This window comes from Erpetoichthys calabaricus, chromosome 8, assembly GCF_900747795.2.
Source record: "Erpetoichthys calabaricus chromosome 8, fErpCal1.3, whole genome shotgun sequence".
NCBI classification, from domain to species: domain Eukaryota; kingdom Metazoa; phylum Chordata; class Cladistia; order Polypteriformes; family Polypteridae; genus Erpetoichthys; species Erpetoichthys calabaricus.
This window is the reverse complement of record NC_041401.2, coordinates 80,875,254-80,899,218: the sequence shown is the minus strand read 5'-3', so window position 1 is coordinate 80,899,218 and position 23,965 is coordinate 80,875,254. Positions and strand designations below refer to the sequence as shown.

At 38.3% G+C, this 23,965-nt stretch overlaps 1 protein-coding gene across 3 annotated transcripts in view; it reads left to right on the top strand.

The window, feature by feature from the left end:
• LOC114655754 (protein FAM222B-like) overlaps window positions 1-23,965 on the top strand; it is a 63,600-nt gene that overhangs the window by 37,119 nt on the left and 2,516 nt on the right. For all 3 annotated transcript variants that reach the window (XM_028806966.2, XM_051930820.1, XM_051930819.1), the window contains exon 2: window positions 9,901-10,028. In XM_028806966.2, the coding sequence (XP_028662799.2) occupies window positions 9,947-10,028 (82 nt within the window). In that variant the 5' untranslated portion in view covers window positions 9,901-9,946. The remainder of the gene's footprint in view (window positions 1-9,900; window positions 10,029-23,965) is intronic.

The following is a 23,965-nucleotide window of genomic DNA, read 5'->3' as shown; positions in this document are numbered from 1 at the left end:
TTTAGCATACTGGTTAAGCAATTTTTAATAAAATCTATCCAGGAAGTAAAGTTTCATGTGGTATAACAACAGATGAATTGGTTCATCTCCCACTCCTATACGAAATGCTACAAGTTTTCATCTCACTTTATTTGTTTGATAAATCTGACTTTTATGGTAAGCTTCCTTCTTTGATGTCTCTCTATATAAGTAGAACATTAACGATGCATCATGTGATTTTGAGTGGAGTAATTTATTACTGTATTTACTGTACTGTGAAACATGATGGTCAGTTTGGACAAAAAAAAACAAAGTTTCTCTGTGGTCCTTGGCAAGCATCTTCTATTATTCTCATAACTGTTCATTCTTTGGGTTTAATATCTGTATCCTCTTTAGACTTACCAGGGAGAGCAAACATATCCAAATCCTCCATTTTTGATTGTCACAGGCATTACTGGCTTTACTTTACCATAGTTGCCTTTTTTTTTCCCCCCACCAAAGTCAAGAGCAAAACTGGCTTTAACCTCCTTAGCGTTGCATTTTATTCCAAAAAAATTGCTTTTTTTTTTTGGCATGAAAAATGACATATTAAATCTCAAAAGTATAATAACGATACAAATAATAGTAATGATGAATAAAAATATGAATATGAACAATAACAAAAATAACAGCAGTAATAGAATACTGATTTAAATGTAATGAAATTTTAAATGATAACTGATTTAGATAGGAATATAAGTAACAAGCTGGTTAAGTTTGCAGATGATACCGAGATAGGTGGATTAGCAGATGATTTGGAATCCATTATATCATTACAGAATGACTTGGATAGCATACAGATTTGTGACAGATGAAATTTAATGTCAGCAAATGTAAAGTATTACACATAGGAAGTAAAAATGTTAGGTTTGAATACACAATGAGTGTTGGGATAATCGAGAGTACACCTTATGAGAAGGATTTAGGAGTCATAATGGACTCTAAGCTGTTGACTTCCAGTGTTCAGAAACCATTAAGAAGGCTATCAGAATATTAGGTTATATAGCACGATGTGTGGAGTACAAGTCCAAGGAGGTTATGCTCAACCTTTATAATGCATTTGGAATACTGTGTGCAGTTTTGGTCTCCAGGCTATAAAAAGGACATAGCAGCACTAGAAAAGGTCCAGAGAAGAGTGACTAGGCTGATTCCAGGGCTATAGGGGTTGAATTATGAGGAAAGATTAAAACAGCTGAGCTTATACAGTTTAAGCAAAAGAAGATGAAGATGTGGCATGATAGAAGTGTTTAAAATTATGAAGGGAATTAGTACAGTGGATCGAGGCTGTTATTTTAAAATGAGCTCATCAAGAACACGGGGACACAGTTGGAAACTTGTTAAGGGTAAATTTCGCACAAACATTAGGAAGTTTTTCTTTACACAAAGAACGATAGACACTTGGAATAGGCTACCAAGTAGTGTGGTAGACAGTAAGACTGCGTGGATAGGACTGGTGAGCTTTGTTGGGCTGAATGGCCTATTCTCGTCTAGATTGTTCTAATGTTCGACAGCTAATGATGCCAAAACATTATATATAATCTCAGAATGAGTCCTTTGTGCGGTTAATCTTAAAGCACTGTAAAAGATAAAATCCAATGTCAGTCGGGACAATAATAGCATGTTTCTTTATGGATTTTCTTTCCTGATTTTTTTTTTTTTGTTCTGTTGGTGGTATATAATCAATAAAATCTCTGCCAATAAGATGCTGTGGATTGATCAGCTATATGCTAGGTTAACTGCGTCTCTTTAGCGGTAGTGTGAACTGTGGATGTGCAGCAGTGATTTGTTCTGCAAGCTGGCATGCAAAATTTGCGTTAGATAACAGTTTTACCAGTTTCTTGTTTGTATAAAATGTATTTCAAATGCACTGTTCCACCAGATGATGAAATATTGTTTTGTATTATTTCTTTTGCTGCCTCTGCATAATGGGATAGAAAGTCCATTCTTGATCCACACGATCTACACATCCCATTGTGCTATTCGACCATAGCACAAGGCTTCGTAACCTGCTTGTTGCCTTTTGCCTGTATGGTGACTGTCGCTGCATTATGTACATTAGCAGACAAACATCTTTCTTGTTCCTTTTCAGCACAAACACTTTACCCTTTTGCCAAGCTACTAGCGCACCTTGCTGTAATTTAGGTCTGCCAAAGTCTTCAGGCATGCCATTACAGTTGGCATGCAGTGTTACATATGTGTCTGTCTTTCTTTGCAGCAAGAAGTCGTATAGCTCTGGTGAAATGTTACAATTGTCCGTGGTTACACATCTTTAATCTAGCAGATCTATCAAAGTCTGCACTGATGACGTGTCAACGTCATACTGATTGTATTTCAGATCAAACATGGTCCCTTTTCCTATGTACAGAACCAAATTCCAGATGTATCCCATTTTAGATTCTCGAAGCTCGTAAACCTTTATACCAAATCTTGCTCTTTTTGACACGATGTACTGTATCCATGACAGTCTGCCCTGATAAGCCATGAGACTTTTTGTCAATGCTGACATCATGGTCTGGAATGTAAATGCTCTGAAATTTTACAATAGCCTGGTGTATCTCCCAAATTTTCTTCAGTTTGGGTGCTGGATGCGTATTCTCATTAAAGTCTTCATTATTGATAAACTGCAGATATTTCATAACTAGTGAAAACCTACACTCAGACATAATTTTTGCAATGAATGGTGTTGCTAAATATTGTTTTTGGACCAGCACCATCGCTGCTTAGTTTTCAGTACAAGTCCTTGCAATATCAATAAGCCTAAAAAGACCCAGATATCATCAGCAATTACTGGTTCTCATCCTTTTGAACAGGAAAACTACTTGGGTGTACGGTTATTTGCCAGACATCTGTTCAGTTCTCGACAACAATTCTGTTGATCACGTTATCATCCTGGAATAACTTTAAGTAACTGGGTGGATCTTGGTTGTCAACGTCCAATTGTATTCCTGGCTGCCCCACAAAATTAAAACGAGGTGGCACTGGTTTATTTGAAGCAGGATCAACAGTCAGCCAGACACATCAGAATCACTTTCGGGCTCACTGTCCATTTCAGTTTTACCACCTGAGGACAGATTCACTTCCTTATCACTGCTGATGAGAAGCTTCTTAACATCCTCACCATCACTGCTTGTATCACTAGCAAGAGCATGCAATGTGTGGGCTACTGAAAAATGTTTCTTACGAGACTCCATTATTATGGAGGGGGTTACTGATCACACAAGTGAGATGTCCTGACGTGACAGCATTTTTACAGCCCAAGTGATTGTTGGTTCTGATGTTTACACAAGATGCATCTGTACAGTTACCTAACGCTTTTAGCACTTTTTTTTAGCCTGCGTGATGCACGGGTCTAATGCTAAGGAGGCTACTAAGTAGTCTGGCAGCATCAAATGTTATTGACCCAATGAGCATGCATTTTATTTAAATTATATACCCAGTTCTCTACCTATTTATAGGGAGTAGGGGAAAATATTCAATATAAATTCATCACTTTAAAGAAAATGTTAAAAATGGCTTAGCAGAGTTAGTAAAACTAAAAAGTTCCAACTGTATTCAGTCTGTACATGTAATTTGCTATGTAAGCATTTTTATAATCTGGAAGAATTGCAAAAATGGCTAATCACAACTCCAGTGCAGTCATCAGGATTATCATGAAAATTACCAAATTTTTGCCTGTGTAGATTTGCTTATGCAAAATGTCAGAACTGACTTTGAATGAGAAGGCCTGCTATTTTCTAATACAGTACACCCCCAAATTTCACGGAGGTTGTGTTCCTAGAGCACCCGCGAATTGTGAAAAACCGCAATTTTTCGATGTGGTTAAAATAAATGCCTATTTTTATAGTTTAAACCTTAAATATACCCCCAAAACACTTTAATTTAATTTCAAACTCAGCTTAATACATTACCTAAAAAAAGAATGTAAAGGTAAACCCGTATACTGCACAGTACTGTACTGCTATGTCTCCCGCAGTGCTAGAATGTAAAATACCGATGTTACCACTATATGTACTGTAATTCATGTAAGTGCATTTTCATTGCCAGAAGCCTTAGAAGGTGCAGGGCGTTTCAACGACATCTTGGGGCTATAAGCCTTAAACTGCCACATACTTGGGTGTTAATGTATCCCTGGACGCCAAATACTTTTTTTACTGCACTTTAAGTAAATGTCACAATTTACAAAGAAAAAGTGAAATTTTAATGGAACACTTTTTTTCATGCAAAGAAAATCACAATTACTGCAACACTGATCATTTTACACACTGCTAATGAACTGTAAAAACTATTTAAAAATCTACTGGAACAATATGTACAAGGTGTAACTGACGCCATGGATGAAATCACCAAGCCAACTGCGCTTGAACTGGCTGCAAGCAAGCACACAGAGGTAAGCGCTGATTCTGGCAGGCTATAGTGCAGCGGCTCAATTGCAAGGACAGTGAGGCTGCAGGATGTCACACTTGGGTCACAGAATTGCGCAGAAACACAGGAGATTGTAGAGACGGCAACTTTATGTAAACACTTGAAACAAATGTGTCTCTTTCAGAAGTAAAACGAGCTCAGTATGTAGTTAGTTCTCATTTAAAATAATAGACAAACATCATAGGGGAGCACAAAGGGAGTGGGGACCCCCAACAGGAGCAGAGGATGTCTGCGGAGGAGTGAAAAACAAAGCAATCAGCCAAAAAGGACACGTGCTGTTCAGGCTTTTAAGTAAGTGTAGTGTGAGAAGCATATCACACAACAAAGCTGCCGCAAGTAAGGGAGCAATGTGAAGGTAGTCTATCAGCGTTTTTTAAGAGGGTTTTTTTGAGGAGTGTCCGTGTCTTGTTAGGGGTGCCTTCAGCCCCCCTGCTCACAAGGGGCTGGCTGTGGTCATGAGCTGGCTGCTCAACGAATGTACGGCACTGATCAGCTCCTGCGTGTTCGCGAATGGCACTGGAAAACGACTATAGCCGGTTGTGGTGGTTTAAGAGTTCAGAGGAACAAAACAGAAAATACAAGAACACTCGGCTGGAGATGCATCACAGTCGATCAGCAGCAAGGAGAAATGAATAACACTGTAGTGATCCGGTGCCGCTAAGATTCACACCGTTGAAGACACTGATTTATTTTTATGGTGGAGATTCTGGGGACGCACCCAGCCTTGGCCCGACCCACACGCACTCACAGAGACAAAAAAAAAAGCAAACCGGTAATCAAACAACAAATAATGTAATGAAAACAAATGCTTACAGCGATTACACAGTAAATACAACAAAGCACAAAGAAAACACACACAGTAAATCATGAAAAACGGCAATGGATGAAATGTAATGATGAAAATAGATAGTCCAGAGATCCGCATGTTGAATGGGAATGTAAAGATAGTCCTACCGCTAGTTCCTTTAAATGGTGAAGACGGGTGGTCTGGTTCAGGAGCTCTCCTTTCTTTGTAGGATTGGCCACGAATCCACTTACAGTCCTCATGTACACAGGCAGACGGCAGACAATTCCGATGCCAATCAGGAAACGATCCAGGACAAAACGAATAAGTAAAGGTAACCCAACAAAAAGCAGATAGACTGGAACTTGAAACACAAATTACAAACTTTTTTTTTTTTGCTTTTGGTCACCGGCCCCCTTTTTAAAAGCCATGCTGACATCCTTTGACCCCAACAGCTCCAGCAGCCTCAGCAGAAGACCAATCGGAGCCACTGCAGGGACTGCTGGGAGTTGCAGTTTCAAATTCTATTGGCTACTTTCACCATCCCAAGCTGCGTTCTCCAAAACAGTTGCTTCCTGTTCTCTGTACAGTATAGTATTTCCACAAAAAAAAAGCCATAAAAATTGCAGTGGATATTTGAGGTTTCCGCTAACCATTATTAGATAAGTTCTAAGGAAAAATCCGCAAATGACTGAGGCCACGAACTCTGAACCGTGACTTCGCGGGGGTCTACTGTATTGCTTTTTCTTTTTTTTTATTGCAATTAATCTTGTAAAGAGTAATCTCAACATATTCCTTGTTGTTCTTGCTTTTTTGATTGCAGTACAGTAAAACCTTGATTATCTGTCATTTGATTAACCTTCAGTCTCTGTAAACTGTCAGGTCGAAAACAACAGCACCTACCTGTCCCTACTGGTTTGTGGTACGCTCCGAGCTGTGCACTTTTAAACAACTCTCCATTGTGCTACCATGTAGTGTTCATCGCCAGCACCACGTGTCATACCGCATTTCGAAATCATGGTGTCAGTTATGTATCTTCAGTTTCTCTTTTGTTATGGTTCACGAATGTCTCGGTACACGCACAGATCGGTTTAGGACCAAAAAGTTCGCCAAACTTTTGCCTCGGTTCGCGACCACACACTCGTTATACGAACAAGCCAGTTTCCCTTTCGGCTTGTACATGTTCAGTCTCTCCCTGTGCATTTCCTGTGCCGCGAGCAAGAGAGAGAGAGAGCGCGTGACACACACACGCGCGCACACACACACAGGCAGCGCCAGAGAGAGAGAGAGACGCACACACACACAGGCAGCGCCAGAGAGAGAGAGAGACGCACACACACAGGCAGCGCCAGAGAGAGAGAGAGAGACAGATGCACACACACAGGCAGCGCCAGAGAGAGAGCTGGACTCATAAGGTAGAGAAGGCAGTTAAAAGAAGCACTGGGCTTGATTTTGTTTTCACTTCTGTTTACAGCGATCGGTTTGTAGCGTGCATTGTTGCAATGTTACTTTTGTTGGTGGTTTATTAAATTATGGATTTTTTGAAATGTTCATTTTTTTCCCGTGTTTAAAACTCATTTAAAAAAAAAAAAAAAAATTTTTTTTAGCCAGCGGTTGGTAGCGCTATAGCGCAAACTATTGCAGTGTTAGTTTTCTCTGTTGTTCAAGGTTTATCAGTGTTATTCAATGTTTTTACATTTAGTTTACTATTATGCTGTGCATTCTATGGTTTAACTAACTATATTTGTGCTTAAAAACTTAACAAAAAAAAATATATATATATTTACACTCAGTTCGTATGGCCTGGACCGGATTAATTGTATTTACATACAATCCTATGGGAGGGGGGAAATTGCTTCATGAGCCGAGGTTCCACTGTATACTGTACTGTGCAAAAGTTTTAGGCAGGTGTGAAAAAATGCTGTAAACAAAGAATGCTTTCAGAAATGGAAGTGTTAATCATTTATTTTCATCAATCAACAAAATGTAGTGAATGAACAAAAGAGAAATCTAAATCAAATCAATATTTGGCGTGACCACCCTTTGCCTTCAAAACAGCATCAATTCTTCTAGGTACACTTGCACACAGTTTTTGAAGGAACTCGGCTGGTAGGTTGTTTCAAACATCTTGGAGAACTAACCACAGATATTCTGTGGATGTAGGCTTCCTCGCATCCTTCTGTCTCTTCATGTAATCCCAGATACACTCGATGATGTTGAGATCAGGGCTCTGTGGGGGCCATACCATCACTTCCAGGACTTCTTGTTCTTCTTTACGCTGAAGATAATTCTTAATGACTTTGGATGTATGTTTGGGGTCGTTGTCCTGCTGCAGAATAAATTTGGGGCCAATCATACGCCTCCCTGATGGTATTGCATGATGGATAAGTATCTGCCTGTATTTCTCAGCATTGAGAACACCATTAATCCTGACCAAATCTCCAACTCCATTTGCAGAAATGCAGCACCAAATGTTCAAGGAACCTCCACCATGCTTTACTGTTGCCTGCAGACACTCATTATTGTACCGCTGTCCAGCCCTTCGACGAACAAACTGCCTTCTGCCACAGCCAAATATTTCAAATTTTGACTCATCAGTCCAGAGCACCTGCTGCCATTTTTCTGCACCCCAGGTCCTATGTTTTTGTGCATACTTGAGTTGCTTGGCCTTGTTTCCACGTTGGAGGTATGGCTTTTTGGCTGCAACTCTTCCATGAAGACCACTTCTGGCCAGACTTCTCCAGACAGTAGATGGGTGTACCTGGGTCCCACTGGTTTCTGCCAGTTCTGAGCTGATGGCACTGCTGGATATCTTCTGATTTTGAAGGGTAATAAGCTTGATGTATCTTTCATCTGCTGCACTAAGTTTCCTTGGCCGACCACTGCGTCTACGATCCTCAGCATTGCCGGTTTCTTTGTGCTTCTTCAAAAGAGCTTGAACAGCACATCTTGAAACCCCAGTCTGCTTTGAAATCTTTGTCTGGGAGAGACCTTGCTGATGCAGTATAAGTACCTTGTGTCTTGTTGCTGTGCTCAATTCTGCCATGACATGAAACTGTCTTCCACAACCTCACCTTTGTAGCAGAGTTTGGCTGTTCCTCACCCAGTTTTAAGCCTCCTACACAGCTGTTTCTGTTTCAGTTAATGACTGTGTTTCAACCTACGTGTGACATTGATGATCATTAGCACCTGTTTGGTAGAATTGGTTGATCATACACCTGACTATAATCCTACAAAATCCCTGACTTTGTGCAAGTGTACCTATAAGAATTGATGCTGGTTTGAAGGCAAAAGGTAGTAACACCAACTATTGATTTGAGTTCGATTTTTCTTTTGTTCGCTCACTTTGCATTTTGTAAATTGATAACAATAAACAATCATTATTTATATTTCTGAAAGCATTGTTTGTTTTTTTTCACACCTTCCTAAAACTTTTGCACAGTACTGTACATTGTTATGGCCAATAAACATAAGCATGTTGTGGTTTTTGAAACGGCCAAAGTGCTTCAAGTATTGCTTCAATTTACAAAGTAGAAAGAACAGTGAATGATGTAAAGCGTGATGCTGACAAAATTGAAAAACGTGTTGAAAATGGAAACCATGGACGGTAATGTTGTTTTATATTATTGTTCTTCTGCACTGTAATTTTCTTTTTAAGCTTTTTTTATGTTAATGTATTGTGGCGTGCAGGCAGCTTGTGATGTGCTGTTGGGGAGCAGAAAGGGTGGAATGAATGTTGTAAGTGAGGGGTTTCTGTTCTGGAATTGATGGACATGAGTGACAGGAGAAGTTAGGAGAAAAGAAGATGATGTGTCTGAAGGAAGTTACAAAGAGAGCCAGGAGACGACAAGCAGGAGTGCGCGGTATAGAGAGACAGAATATGAGTTGCAGGCAATAAACTGATAGGTAGGGAAAGCTTTCTTTTGTTTTTGAGGTGTGCTCTTTAACCCAGATATCAGAGCATAAGACAAGGCACCATTTGTTACGGAACAAAGACTCCCAAATAAAACGTAGAAAACTCCAGTACCTCAGAGTTGTTTGCTTATTACACTGATCATTACAATATCATATGAATTAATTTTAATACTATATTATGTTTCGTTAATATATTTTTATTTTGTAAATATGACTATTTGCTAAACAAATCTACTGTATATCGGTTTTAAAGTAGCTGTCCTGTTGTCTTTTTTGTTATCTGTCATGGCCTCGGTCCCAACCCCTGATGGATAATCAGGGTTTTGCTGTACTTGAATAGATCTACTAATCAAATTCTATGTTAGCTTTCATTTTAAATGGAATATTTACTATACCGTATGGTATGATTTAAGGTGACTTTTATATTTTGAATTTAATGTTGTGTGTTCTGAGTGCTCGTTTCTAGCTGTATGTTGTAAATAAACTGTAAACTGATTAACAAATAAACCTTTAATAAATAGTTAACTGTTTTTGTCTTTTTTCTTCAGAAAGTTTTTTTATTACTGTGAATAAACATTTTTCTGGTTATGACATTACTGGTTGCAGCATAATATTAAAATATCTATATATGTGTGTAATTATTTATTTATATATATATATATATATATATATATATATATATATATAAAATATAATATATACATATACACTTTTTTGCATAATGTTAATTAATGCTTTTTTTTTTTTTTTTTTTTGAATAGTGTGAGGAGGAGTGCATACCCCATGTTGCATTAGTGCCTCTGTGAAATGCTGGCCTGTCTGCCAGGACCAGGTGACCTTTGCTTACAGCTTCTCCCTCACATGCAGATGAACACTGGACTTCAGAAATGTAAGTAGTTTATAAAAATTTGTAAATATTTATTAACAGGAAAATGTCTAAAGGACTAAACTACCTTAGATTGTTACTATTTTGTAAACGTTTCACTGTCTTCAGTGGATATTAGTTGATTAAACAGTGGTTGGATAACAGTCTTGGAGTGCTACAGTGACAGTAGGAGAGCCTTCTTTTGCTTGTTTCAATGTTTTAAAGTGTCTGTCTTGATGAAGTTATCAAGATCAATGATTGTCTTTCTCTTAGACTAGTGATCTCATAGCTAGAGATCTTTGTGAGGGTCTTCAGTTGGTAAAGTTGGTTTTGTGTCTGACCTGCGGTGTTGTCACTCACCCGTGCTTGATGTGCCAGCCATGTAGAACGGTGCACACTGATGCTGTTGCCATTCAGTACTGTACTGGGCTGTGAATGAAATGTCAAAGGCTTAACTCACAACTGCTGTGAACTACATATGCATTTTAGGAATTGCATTATTGTCCAATCAGCGATGTTGTACACGTTACATCAAGTGTACGTGGCATTATATGGCAGGGCATCTGGCTGTGCAAATCCTGTGACTTTCTGTATGCTGCTGTGTCTGTCAGTTTAAGCCCACTTCTTTTCAGACCAGTATTGTCATTGGTTGCCCATACTTGGCACAGTGGCATGCGTGGCAGTGCATACCCTGCCAGGTAATCTATAATAATAAAAGGCAAAGTCCTCACTGACTGACTCACTCACTCACTCACTGACTGACTCATCACTAATTCTCCAACTTCCCGTGTAGGTGGAAGGCTGAAATTTGGCAGGCTCATTCCTTACAGCTTACTTACAAAAGTTAGGCAGGTTTCATTTCGAAATTCAAAGCGTAATGGTCATAACTGGAACATATTTTTTGTCCATACACTGTAATGGAGGAGGCGGAGTCACGTATCGCGTCATCACGCCTCTTACGTAATCACGTGAACTAAAAACAAGGAACAGATTTACAGCACGAGTCGCACGCGGGAACGAAGGTAAATGACGTTAATTTTTGACTGTCTTTTAATACTGTGTAAGCATACATATTAACACGTGCAATTAAACGTGTGCATTTACGGGGTGATTTCTCAGGCTTAAAAGCTCACCTTTTATCAAACGCGGGAACAAAGGTAACTGACGTTGTTCAGTGTCTTTTAATACTGTGTAACCATACATATTAACACATGTCCAATTAAACGTGTGCATTTACGCGGTGATTTCTCAGGCTTAAAAGCTCGCCTTTTACTAAAAAGGTAAATGCAAAACTATTTTCAATCAGTTTATTGAAACGCTCCCGTTAAGGATTGCAATAACATATTCGCGAGATAAAAGAACGAAGTAGGAGGAAATGGAGGAACAGCCGCAAACTGCGAAGAGCAAAAAATTTATTAAAAAATTGAGAACGGAGCGAGTTAAGCATACAAGCATGTTCATAAGGGAAACAAAGCACGGTGTAAAAGTTTAAATTAAGTTTATAGAAACGCTCCCGCTGCGGATTGCAATAACATATTCGCGAGATAAAAGTTTAATGAGAAGACACGAGGTATAAACGAACCACACGCCGTGGCGCAACGTTAGGGGCAACAGTTTCAACCATTCTATGATCTGCTTCTCGCAACTGAAAGACGGCACATGGCGGATGTTAGCCGACTTGCTGACCGCAACGTTAGGGGCTTCAAGTATGGCGCTGACGCCACATCTCAGTGCCAACACTTTGCAGACTGTACTTAAAAGACACGCCCTCCTCACTGGACAGTTAAAAAACACCAATCAAACTAACGATGACATCAAGTATTACCCAATCAAAAGTAGGAAAGGAGGCATCTTCATAAAATGCGTGTGGGATGATTTGCATGAGACGCTGCTTTAAAAAAAAAAAATGATAAAAAAAATACGGGATAAATCCCGTCCAGTATTGATTCAAAACGGGACGCGCAATTTCATTCTCAAACGCGGCACGATTCCGTATTTTAAAGGACGGGTGGCAACCCTACAGTGCCAGGTAACCACCCATACAATCACATTGTGATTCAGACTAGGAATGCAATGAATGTAATTACCCCGATCTACATACAAGGCGAAAGTCTTGCAACATTCAAAGATGATGGTTTGGGATAATTAGTACTTATTAAGTACAACATTGAACATAAAACAGCTTATGAAGCCTTGAACCGAAAAAAGCAAGATCTCAGAGATCGTAAAAAAAAAAAAAGGAGGTAATGTCATTTTACTCGCTGTAGATTTTACTCAAACATTACCAGTTATTCCACGAGGGAGACCAGCAGATGAACTCAACGCGTGTTTAAAATCCATGCTTCTCCCACGGTCGGTTATATGTCGCGTGTTCTCGGGTAGGTACACCAAAAAATGTATACATTTAAGCATGTAATGGGCAAAGAAAAAATGAGGTATACCCGAAGGCACTGCAGTAGTACTCAATGTAACTTTACTTCTTAAATGTTAATGTTTTACTGTTTAATAATTTATACGCTTCTTATATATTGTTCAAATTCTTTTATGAAAATACCAGTGACAGCGCAATGCACGATAACATGGAGTGAATACACCATACGCATCTGCCCACGGCCGCCCTGGTGTGCGCAGATAGGAGTTGATTCTAAAATAAAATTAACATAAAAAGAGTAATACATTCATCACCCATAAAGCGGATAGCAGACGTGACGTATTATATGTGTACCACATTTCAAGTCAATACGTGAAACGGTTTGCAAGCTACATGTGATTTAAAATCCTGGACAGACCAACGAAAAGCCACGGTAGCAAATTATTGAAGAAGATTTTACTGTTTAATAATTTATATTTATATGAAATGTGCTTCTTATATATTACTTCATATTCTCATATGATAATGATGTTAATGTTGTTTATATTGATTTCTATGTTATTGTAAGTGCATCTATGTGTGTATATGTATGTATGTATGTGTATATATATATATATATATATATATATATATATATATATATATATATATATAAAAAATATATGTGTATATGTATATATAATATATCTGTATATGTGTGTATATGTGTGTGTATATGTGTATATGTATATATATATGACAGCAACACTCATAACAATGACAACACAATTACATTCACAATCATGTTACGTTATTTTTAAAATGTTTCCTTTACTTTTTCATAACCTCTTTAACACACTACTTCTCCGCTGCGAAGCGCGGGTATTTTGCTAGTGTGGTATAAAATAAACATAGGAAACAAAGTTTTGGAGCAAGCAACCATTCTGAATTTGTATCTCCCAGCATAATAATCTTAATAAAAATATAAATAACTAGCTAATTAAGTGTGCTGATGATACCGAATTAAGTGGAATGGCAGGTAATCTAGAAACAGCGAAATGTTTACCAATTGACTCCAAAACAAATTTCAATCTTGTACCAGATTATGTTTAATTATACTAAATTTAAAGTATTTTGCATCTGAATGATGTTCTTATGAAGTGAAAATGAAAATTTTATCACCACAAAGTGTGCCTCTAAATTATACCCCACACCTTTACAACCCCCAACAACATGCATTGTTGACACATTGAAGGGTAAATAGAAGAATATATTGGTTTTGTTGACCGTACTGTTCGTGTTATCACCCGTTGGAATCCAAGATTCATCATACCATTCAATGACTTTCAACTTCTCCAGTATTTTTTTGGCCCAATGCAACCACATCCTTTTGATTTTATTTATTTTTTTTTTTGCTTACGAATGGGCAACTTTTTTTTTTAATGGTTCACATATGGGATGAGGTTGTAGTTTTTCTACCACTGTTGAATTCTGTTGTTTTACTGTAGACCTTTTATTTTTCCACATGTACTCTTGATCTATTTGTGCTAGCGTTACATACCATTAATAACAGCACATGCAGTGCATCTGGAAAGTATTCACAGCACATCACTTTTTCCACATTTTATGTTACGTTACAGCCTTATTCCAAAATGGATTAAATTCATTTTTTTCCTCAGAATTCTACACACAACACCCCATAATGACAACGTGAAAAAAGTTTACTTGAGATTTTTGCAAATTTATTAAAAATATAAAAATTGAGAAAGCACATGTACATAAGTATTCACAGCCTTTGTCATGAAGCTCAAAATTGAGCTCAGGTGCATCCTGTTTCCCCTGATCATCCTTGAGATGTTTCTGCAGCTTAATTGGAGTCTACCTGTGGTAAATTCAGTTGATTGGACATGATTTGAAAAGGCACACACCTGTCTATATAAGGTCCCACAGTTGAAAGCTCATGTCCGAGCACAAACCAAGCATGAAGTCAAAGAAATTGTCTGTAGACCTCCGAGACAGGATTGTCTCGAGGCACAAATCTGGGGAAGGTTACAGAAAAATTTCTGCTGCTTTGAAGGTCCCAATGAGCACAGTGGCCTCCATCATCCGTAAGTGGAAGAAGTTCAAAACCACCAGGACTCTTCCTAGAGGTGGCCAGCCATCTAAACTGAGCGATCGGGGGAGAAGGGCCTTAGTCAGGGAGGTGACCAAGAACCCGATGGTCACTGTGTCAGACCTCCAGAGGTCCTCTGTGGAGAGAGGAGAACCTTCCAGAAGGACAACCATCTCTGCAGCAATCCACCAATCAGGCCATTATGGTAGAGTGGCCAGATGGAAGCCACTCCTTAGTAAAAGGCACATGGCAGCTCGCCTGGAGTTTGCCAAAAGGCATCTGAAGGACTCTCAGACCATGAGAAAGAAAATTCTCTGGTCTGATGAGACAAAGATTGAACTCTTTGGTGTGAATGCCAGGCACCGCTCATCACCAGGCCAATACCATCCCTACAGTGAAGCATGGTGGTGGCAGCATCATGCTGTGGGGATGTTTTTCAGCGGCAGAAACTGGGAGATTAGTCAGGATAAAGGGAAAGATGACTGCAGCAATGTACAAAGACATCCTGGATGAAAACCTGCTCCAGAGTGCTCTTGACCTCAGACTGGGGCGAAGGTTCATCTTTTAGCAGGACAATGACCCTAAGCACACAGCCAAGATATCAAAGGAGTGGCTTCAGGACAATTCTGTGAATGTCCTTGAGGGGCCCAGCCAGAGCCCAGACTTGAATCCGATTGAACATCTCTGGAGAGATCTTAAAATGGCTGTGCACCGACGTTTCCCATCCAACCTGATGGAGCTTGAGAGGTGCTGCAAAGAGGAATGGGCGAAACTGGCTAAGGATAGGTGTGCCAAGCTTGTGGCATCATATTCAACAAGACTTGAGGCTGTAATTGCTGCCAAAGGTGCATCGACAAATTATTGAGCAAAGGCTTTGAATACTTATGTACATGTGATTTCTCAGTTTTTTATTTTTAATAAATTTGCAAAAACCTCAAGTAAACTTTTTTCACGTTGTCATTATGGGGTGTTGTGTGTAGAATTCTGAGGAAAAAATGAATTTAATCCATTTTAGAATAAGGATGTAACACAACAAAATGTGGAAAAAGTGATGCGCTGTGAATACTTTCCGGATGCACTGTATAATAAGTCACAAGGTACTCTAGAATAACATCCATGGATCTGCAGGTTCTCTTGCCTTAGCTGAAGTCATTGCTCCATTACTCCATCTCCAGAAAGACACCGGACAAAAAAAGATCCACACTTAAATGATCACTATTAAGATATAATAGAATAAGGCTGAAACATAACAAAATATGGAAAAAGTGATGCACTGTGAATACGTTTTGGATGCACTGTATGATATAATCATTAAATGAGTAGTTGTTTTACATAAAATGGCCACTGTATATACAGATCAGTTCAATTCTAGTATAGCATGTTTTACTGAATACAGAGCACTTATGAAAGTTTTCAACTACAGTGTAATGGCAGAAATAAATAAGCCACATAATTTTACATACACGATAAAACAAATTCACTTAACACTAGAGATCTGAATACCTTTATTGTCATTGCATGTAAACATACGAAGAAATTTACTGTCTCTCTTTAAAGGGAAAAAAAACTATCATATATATATCATATACTCCATTTTCAACCACAAACACATTAACTATAAGTTAATCAAGTAATGTGCTTATGCAGTTATTACACAATAGTAAATTCATGATGTTGCACATACAGTGGGGCAAAAAAGTATTTAGTCAGCCACCAATTGTGCGTGGCCTAGCCAGTCTCCAGATCTCATCCCCATAGAAAATCTTTGGAGGGACTTGAAAGTCCGTGTTGCCCAGTGACAGCCCCAAAACATCACTGCTCTAGAGGAGATCTGCATGGAGGAATGGGCCAAAATACCAGCAACAGTGTGTGAAAACCTTGTGAAGACTTACAGAAAACGTTTGACCTCTGTCATTGCCAACAAAGGGTATATAACAAAGTATTGAGATGATCTTTTGTTATTGACCAAATACTTATTTTCCACCATAATTTGCAAATAAATTCTTTAAAAATCAGACAGTGTGATTTTCTGGATTTTTTTCTCATTTTGTCTCTCATAGTTGAGAGGGGGCTGTAATTTTCATCATAGGTATACCTCATCTCTTTAAGTGGGAGAACTTGCACAATTGGTGGCTGACTAAATACTTTTTTGCCCCACTGTATATGCTTTGTAAGTATACTGGTGCTGATCTATGGTTGGAAGAAGAGTGGATTTGATGTGTTTCAAAACTAGTCTTTCAAAACAGTTCAATATAATAGGTGTCAATGCGACTGGTCTATAATCATTTAAGGACTTGATGTTAGCCTGCTTAGGCACTGAGATGATACTGGCAGTTTTCAGACTGGCTAGTATGATGGTACATGCTATCGACAGGTTAAAGATGTTAGTAAATGTCTCTGCCAACTGATTGGCACAGTCCCTGAGCACCTTGCCTTGGATCCCATCCAGATCTGCTGCCTTTTAACATTAACAGTTCTCAACACTCGCTTAACGTAAGCTCCTGTGTCTGCAAAGTAAAAATCACATGGTCAGTGATGTCCAACTGAGGTACAACTATAGCACCTGGTCCTTCCTCAAATCGAGCAAAGAAAGAATTCAGTTCCTCAGTAAATAGAGCACTGGACCCTGTCCGTAGCTCTCTCACATTTTTTTAAGTTGGTTATCTGCTGAATACCCTGCTATGTATGAGTCAATTAAAGTGATCCTCAATCTTCTCCCTATATACAGCCTTCGCTCTTTTTATACCTTTCTTAAGGTTATATCTTGCAACCCTATACAGGTCTCTGTCGCCAGACTTATAGGCTGTGTACAATCCCTCAGAAGACACTGGACCTGCTTTGTCATCCATGGTTTCCTATTTCGGAATGCCCAAATGTGTTTGTTAATGGTAACATTCTACAACACAGTTCCTGATGTAAAATGGTACAACTGATGTATATTCCTCTAGTGAAAAAGAGACTCCACTCAGTGTGTTGAAAGCAATCCCATAATTGCTGGGGTGCTCCCTCTAGCCAAGTTTTGAATGTTCTATTAATGATATGTGGTCTCCTAATGGTAGGTCTCTGAGCTGGGAATAAAAAAAGTGATAAAATGATCAGACTGTCCAAGATGTGGAAAAGGATATGGCTCAATATCCTTAGGGGACATTTGAATACACACAGATCAGTGTGTTTTCCCCCCTGGTTGGACATTTAACTTGTTCAAAACTTCAAAAATTAAAACCGAGGGCCACAATAAAAACCTCATCAGGGATATAGATTCTGTTTGTTTATTATTGATAGCATGCAGCCAAGTGCTATATTAACATTAGCATCTGGTGGAATATACACGACTATAATAACAGAAATCTCCCAAGGTACAGAAAAAGGTGTACACTTAACTACCAAGAATTCCGCATAAGGTAGACCGTGTTTGTCAATAATAACAGTATCTGTGCATCAGTTATTATTTGTATAAACACAAAGAACCCCTCCACTGCCCTTACTGGATTCCTTACTTCTACCACTGTGGTGGGTTGATCGGTGATCGGCCTGTTAGCTTAATAACTGAATCCGGTACTCCTGGTGGATGTAGCCAGGTCTCCGTTATAACCATCACACAACTGTTTTGGATAGGTGACCGTGATGATTAAGTCTAAGCTCATCCAATATTTGTTAGAGACTTGACGTTTGAGACGAAGAGACTTGGGGAGTGGTGGCCTATGTGGATTCTTCCTCAGCTGAGCCAGAACGCCAGCTCAGCCTCCTCAGTTTTGCTTCCTTCCGCTCTCTCTGCTGCCTGTCGTCTGCCACTCGGTATGATGATACATAGAGACCCCAGTGCTCTAGTAATCTCTACTGGTATCTGATGAGAATGAAATCTTCAATGTCATACTACTTTTACGTCAACCTGATGCAGATCAGTGATCCCCCCCCCCCCCCCCCCCCGAGTGTAATGGATCATATTCGATGTGCCTGAGCTCATTCCCCAAAACACGATTAAAAACAAGAATGAGATGCATTTCCCTTTTAGAGAGCTTCCAGCCACAGCAACTGAGCATGCTGCCATTTCACTTTGTATTAACTGTATCACAATTCCAGATGTCACAAAAAAACAATACTTTGGTATGAAGTTGATACCAAAATTTCAAAAATGTAATGCTACTGGCTTTTTTACAGCACAAGTAGTACTGAGTAACTTGCAAGAATGGTGCTTATTATAAAAAAAAAAACAAAAAAAAAAACACACAGGCTTTTGTTGTTGCCACTTTTATCTTAAAATGGTGTTCAAAAATAGAATTGTTTGCCTTAAGTGCATAATAATGAGATTGATCAGAAGTGAGTGGTAATTGTCTAACTTGAACCATCACAAATATGTAAGAGGAGATGAAATGATGGCAAAGTTAATCGCTTTGTAATACAGTATCCTACACTGTCCCAGTAAAGGAATGGAGGCTTTACAATCATTCTGATTGTAATGAGCACATCCACATTCATTTTCTAACTGCCATTTACAGTTCAGGATCACTGGGGTAACCTCACACGTGTCCCCAGTTCCACATGTAGGGTTGTGGGATATGGTAAGAAGTTTCACATCGCCACTGCTAATGAAGTGGCTATTTGGCACATCTTTGCCAGTAATGAAATGAGCTATCCGCTTTCTTAATACCAAAATAAAAAGTATTTAGTGCTACTATGCTTGAAGGCACACCTCCCTACTTACAATATGTATTGTCTTAATAAATGCATGATCGCAGAGACCTGCAGTTAGCAGGACGGGCAAAAAAAGCATTACTTTGTACTTGCTGAATGCAAATTTGCAAATGAAAAATGTGTGTCCTCAGTATGGTTTTTCAAGGCAAACTAATGTTCACGAGTATAACTCTTAAAATGTGACCAATGTACAAAAGTACATATGTCCTTATAGTTGAATGATTGTTATTGCTTAGGCTGTGCACAAACTCGGAATTAGAAAATTAAATGGACTGATGTTACCTGTATTCAATTTCAAAGTCTGATCACTCAAGTAAGATACATACTTTGAAAACTATGCAGCAAGTTGCGTTTTACAAAAATTCTGAAAAAGTGGGTCAATGTAAAACTACAGCTTCTTATATAAAATCAATCTTTTTAAAGTTTGGATAAATGCCAACAAGGAGAGAGAGATTTGATAATTAAAGCCCCAGTAGTAATTTGGCTTATCTGTTAAATGTTACTCATTAGTTTTTTAACCAGCCAATAGTGAAAATATAATTTTACAATAACAAATGTCACAAACCTAACACAGTGATTCTCTGACTAACCACACTTTAAAAACATGTTAGGAAAAGCAGCTTTAAAGAATTTGTTTAAATGAAATTATCTTGAAATATTTTGGAATTCACTGATTCTCCAATGCAGTTGTATTAATGTTTTACTTTTTATTTTTAATCTTGATTTTAAGCCATAATTTTAGTTACTAGAGAGAGAAGGTGAAAGAATACATTTAGAAGGCACACAGTATAAGATAAGTAAGGTTTCCCATAATGCTGTCATCCTTGATATGCTGAAAGCCCACCAAATTTATAGCACCCAGAATCCCATGTCTATCACACTTTAAAATTCAAGCCTGCATTGTATTTTAATATTTATGAATGCCAATACTAATTTACTTAAATGATAGTTAGGTAGTCACTTGATTGGATATACTATTAGTAACATAGTATAAGTGTATGCATGTGTGTGTATGTACATATATATATATATTTGAAATAATTATCTTGGGCTGGGTTAGACTCACTAAGTTCATTGCTAGGTTCATCTTCTCTTGCACCTTAACATTAACACACTTGGAGATCCTATTTACACAACAACATATGAGTGTCACCCAACTACCAGTCACTCTGTAGTATTCCATATAGGATCCTCAAATATCCCCTATAAAACAGATCCTATATACACAATTATGTACTGTATAAGTGATAACACCCAGTCATTCTACCCAAGAGTGATGCCTCAACCCTGTCACTTCACAATACTCCAAATAAAGATGTGCTGTCCAGCACTAACAAACCTACAGGTGTGTCTAATAAATACGAAGGCTCAACACCCTTTTTGGTTATATGCTATGCTGTTGAGTTGCAGCCTCTCAGCCTTGATGAACACTGTGGGCAAGAATGCACCAATCTTCCCACACCAGGTGCCGTAATATTTATTTATGTGAAAGCAACAAGTTTCCTACTAAAGTAATAGAAAAAAGTATAACAAACTAAAATTGATAGCAACATTTGGATATAAATAATCTGAGGGAAAAAAGCTTAAGTCAAGGGTTGGTGTTGTCTTGAGTGGCTTTTTATGTTGGCAGTCAGTGTAATATTGTTTGATTTCTATGATCCAGAAATAAGAGGATAGGATTCTTAAATCCTGACTCCTGTCTTTTTTGCCTCCTTGTGTGTATTAGAGATCAGCAGGGCATTTCAAGCAGGAATAATACATTGTTGTACCAATAGTCTGTATAAGTGGAGTATATTTACTTGAGAGTCATGAATGGGGATGGGATGTACAGTATTTTTTTTTTAAGAAATTAAGGTTAACAAAAGTTGATAGACCTGGTAAAATAGTTTATTTCCATAACTAACAACAAATGCGCAGTTTGCTAATGCAAACAAAACATTAGTAAAATCATAGAATGCAAGACTAACAGTAATCCTGAACAGCCCACAAACAACCAATTTAACAAAGGATACTTAAACATTTCTAAAATATTAGCCACAGTAACTGTCATAGACAGGTAATAGCAGGTATTTTTAAATTATTCTATGTCTTGCCCTGTGTGTACTTACATCAATTTTCCTCTGTATTTGCTTTTGTCTGAATGTATCTTCACCGGTGTTCCCTTTCTTGAGCGTGTTCTCGTAAACCCTGCTTCTCAGACTGTCATTATTTTCAAGGCGTCTTTCTTCACTCCTTGCCGTTTTTATACTTTGCATCTTTGAAGGCGACTCTGAAGACATGACCTTTACTCCTTCTCATGCGACTCGCACTTGCATTGCTTCTTTCTATGTGTCACCAAAGCCAAAGTGACCAATCATACTAAAGCCAAACCGACCAATCGCATTGCTCTGAGAGACTGGGCACACGGACTTTAGTGTTTTGTTATATACTAGACTAAGGTCAATATACTATGCTTATGCATGTAACATTGAGGATGGGTAATTTTTCTGAAATGTGGTAGTCATAGTTTTGCTTGACCATAGTAGTTTACCAGCTACAAGAAGAGTGAACAGATGTAAATTGACAAGTAAGTGACTATGATGTTTCAGGTTTTCATCTAAAATCTTGGCCTCTCTTGCAGATATGTGTTGTGCCCTGGTACTGGTATGCACTTCTAAAGGGGATGGTATAGATGTTTGAAATTTTTTATTTTATAACACAAATGGGTATTTGGTTACCTGTGTGTAACAACGTAGAAGTTGTTTTGTAATGATTGTAGTCCGCTTTACTCATTACTGTACAGGCTTGTACTGTTAGTTGATGAATTTTCCAGGCCTATAGTATAATATTGAATGATGAATGTTCCAGTACAATATGGAATAGTAATAAGTATAAGCACCACAAACCTGATATAGGTGAATTGAATGAATGCGTAATTAGGCCTCGAGCTGTAGTCGAAATCGCCTTTCAGGCCTCTAGAGCTTTAATCGAAGTCGCCTTTCTCTTTGAATTTTTGCGGCCGTAAATCCGCCGCCTGCCGCGATTTTGGGGCTGGATGTCGGTCGAAGTCGCCTTTCTCTTTGAATTTTCGCGGCTGTAAATCTGCCGCCTGCCGTGATGTCAGTCTCGTAAGGTTTTTCGGGCAGCTGCGCAGAAGGCGACTGCGCATTCGGCTTTGGACGTGCGCAGAAGGCGACTTCACATTCGGCTTCGGACAGACGTGAGTGAGTGAGTGAGTGAGTGAGTGAGTGAGTGAGTGAGTAGGCTGGCGAATTATATATAAGATTTCTGTGTCTGCTGTAATACCAAATTTAAGTTTGCATATTTGAAGGGTTAAGAAGTTTTCATTTGTATAATGATAAAGCATCTCATTCACCACTGCAATTCAGGTTTCCTTTTGAATATGGCACCTATTTCGTGTAAGCTCACTACACTTTCTCTTGGGAGGAGTTACTGAGAGATGTGAAATAAAGTTTAAAATTGCCATATTAGGATATCAGAGAGCTCCATAATTGTTTTCAAAACATGGCACCAGTTGTTGGGGTGTCCAAAGTACAGGAATATATAATTTATATGAGGAAAACAGCATTGCTAAAGCAGCACACTGTGTTCATAAACTTGTTCTGAATGAATGTTTACTATCAGCATAGTCCTCTCTCTGGTTAATTTAATGGTGTTATAAATTCATCTCATGGTTACATTAAATTCACTGGTTGAAATAGTATGGAACTGTGGGGAAAAAAAAAACTAAATGAAAATTTAACATATTTTTGATTATTCACATGAACTATTTGGAAATGACTTATGATCATTATGATCACAAACTTAACCCTACAATATCGGGTATGTCACATTATGTTTAGAGCTGGTATATGTCCTTTCAGCCATCATTTTCTATCCCTGTTTTAAATATCTGCATATGAATAGAAGTCTGTTTGGACAGATTTATTCAGTTTTTTCTAGAGACCATGTATAAAGGCTATAGAAATAAACTTGACCCAGTGCCATCTCTGTGCTTGAAGGTGCATTTATTGCTGTGCTTATTATGTCTTTTAAGACCAGCATTGTCAGCTGTAGAATTAATCTTGGCAGCAGCCCTGTTTGCCTTTCTGCTTTTGGGAACAAGAATACAGTGATTTTTGCCTGATATCTTGGACAATTTCAGTTCTGAAGAACAGCAGCACTATAAACACTGTCTTGTATTTTGTGTTTCACTGTTTATTTTGAGTTCTTTAATTTAAAAAAAAAAAAAAGTAGGGCAGTGCATAGGTACAGTAGTTGATTGTACTGGTGCCGCCTCGCTACTCCTTTTGAGTCGAGTTTGAGTACTGGCTTGATCACATTGGATTGTGCATGTTGTCTCAGTATCAATATGGGTTTTTCTCAGAGTGCTTCAGGTTCTTCCCATATTTCATATATGAGCTATGTTAATTTGTGACACTTAACTAGCCTTGCATGAGTGACGGAGGGTTTTATTTGTGAGTGTATCCTGTGATGGTCTGGAACTCTATTCAAGGTTGCTTTATACATTTTTGCCTGATGCCACTGTGGAGATACACTCCTCTTGAAAACCCTGTATTAGATTTTATAATTGCATGGATTAAACACGTTGCTTGTGATCATTTATCCTGCAACCAAGCTGCTACTTGTCAAAAAGCTAAAAGTGGTTAAAATGACAAAACATCTTAGCACTTTTAAAAATGAAAGAAAACACAGTTTTGCATATAATTCTGCCATTTAAATTTGAGCAGCGCACAGCTGTGCCCATGGCTAGGTTGATGTATTCTGTTTGTGTTAATCCATTTTTAGATTCTGGTATATTATTCT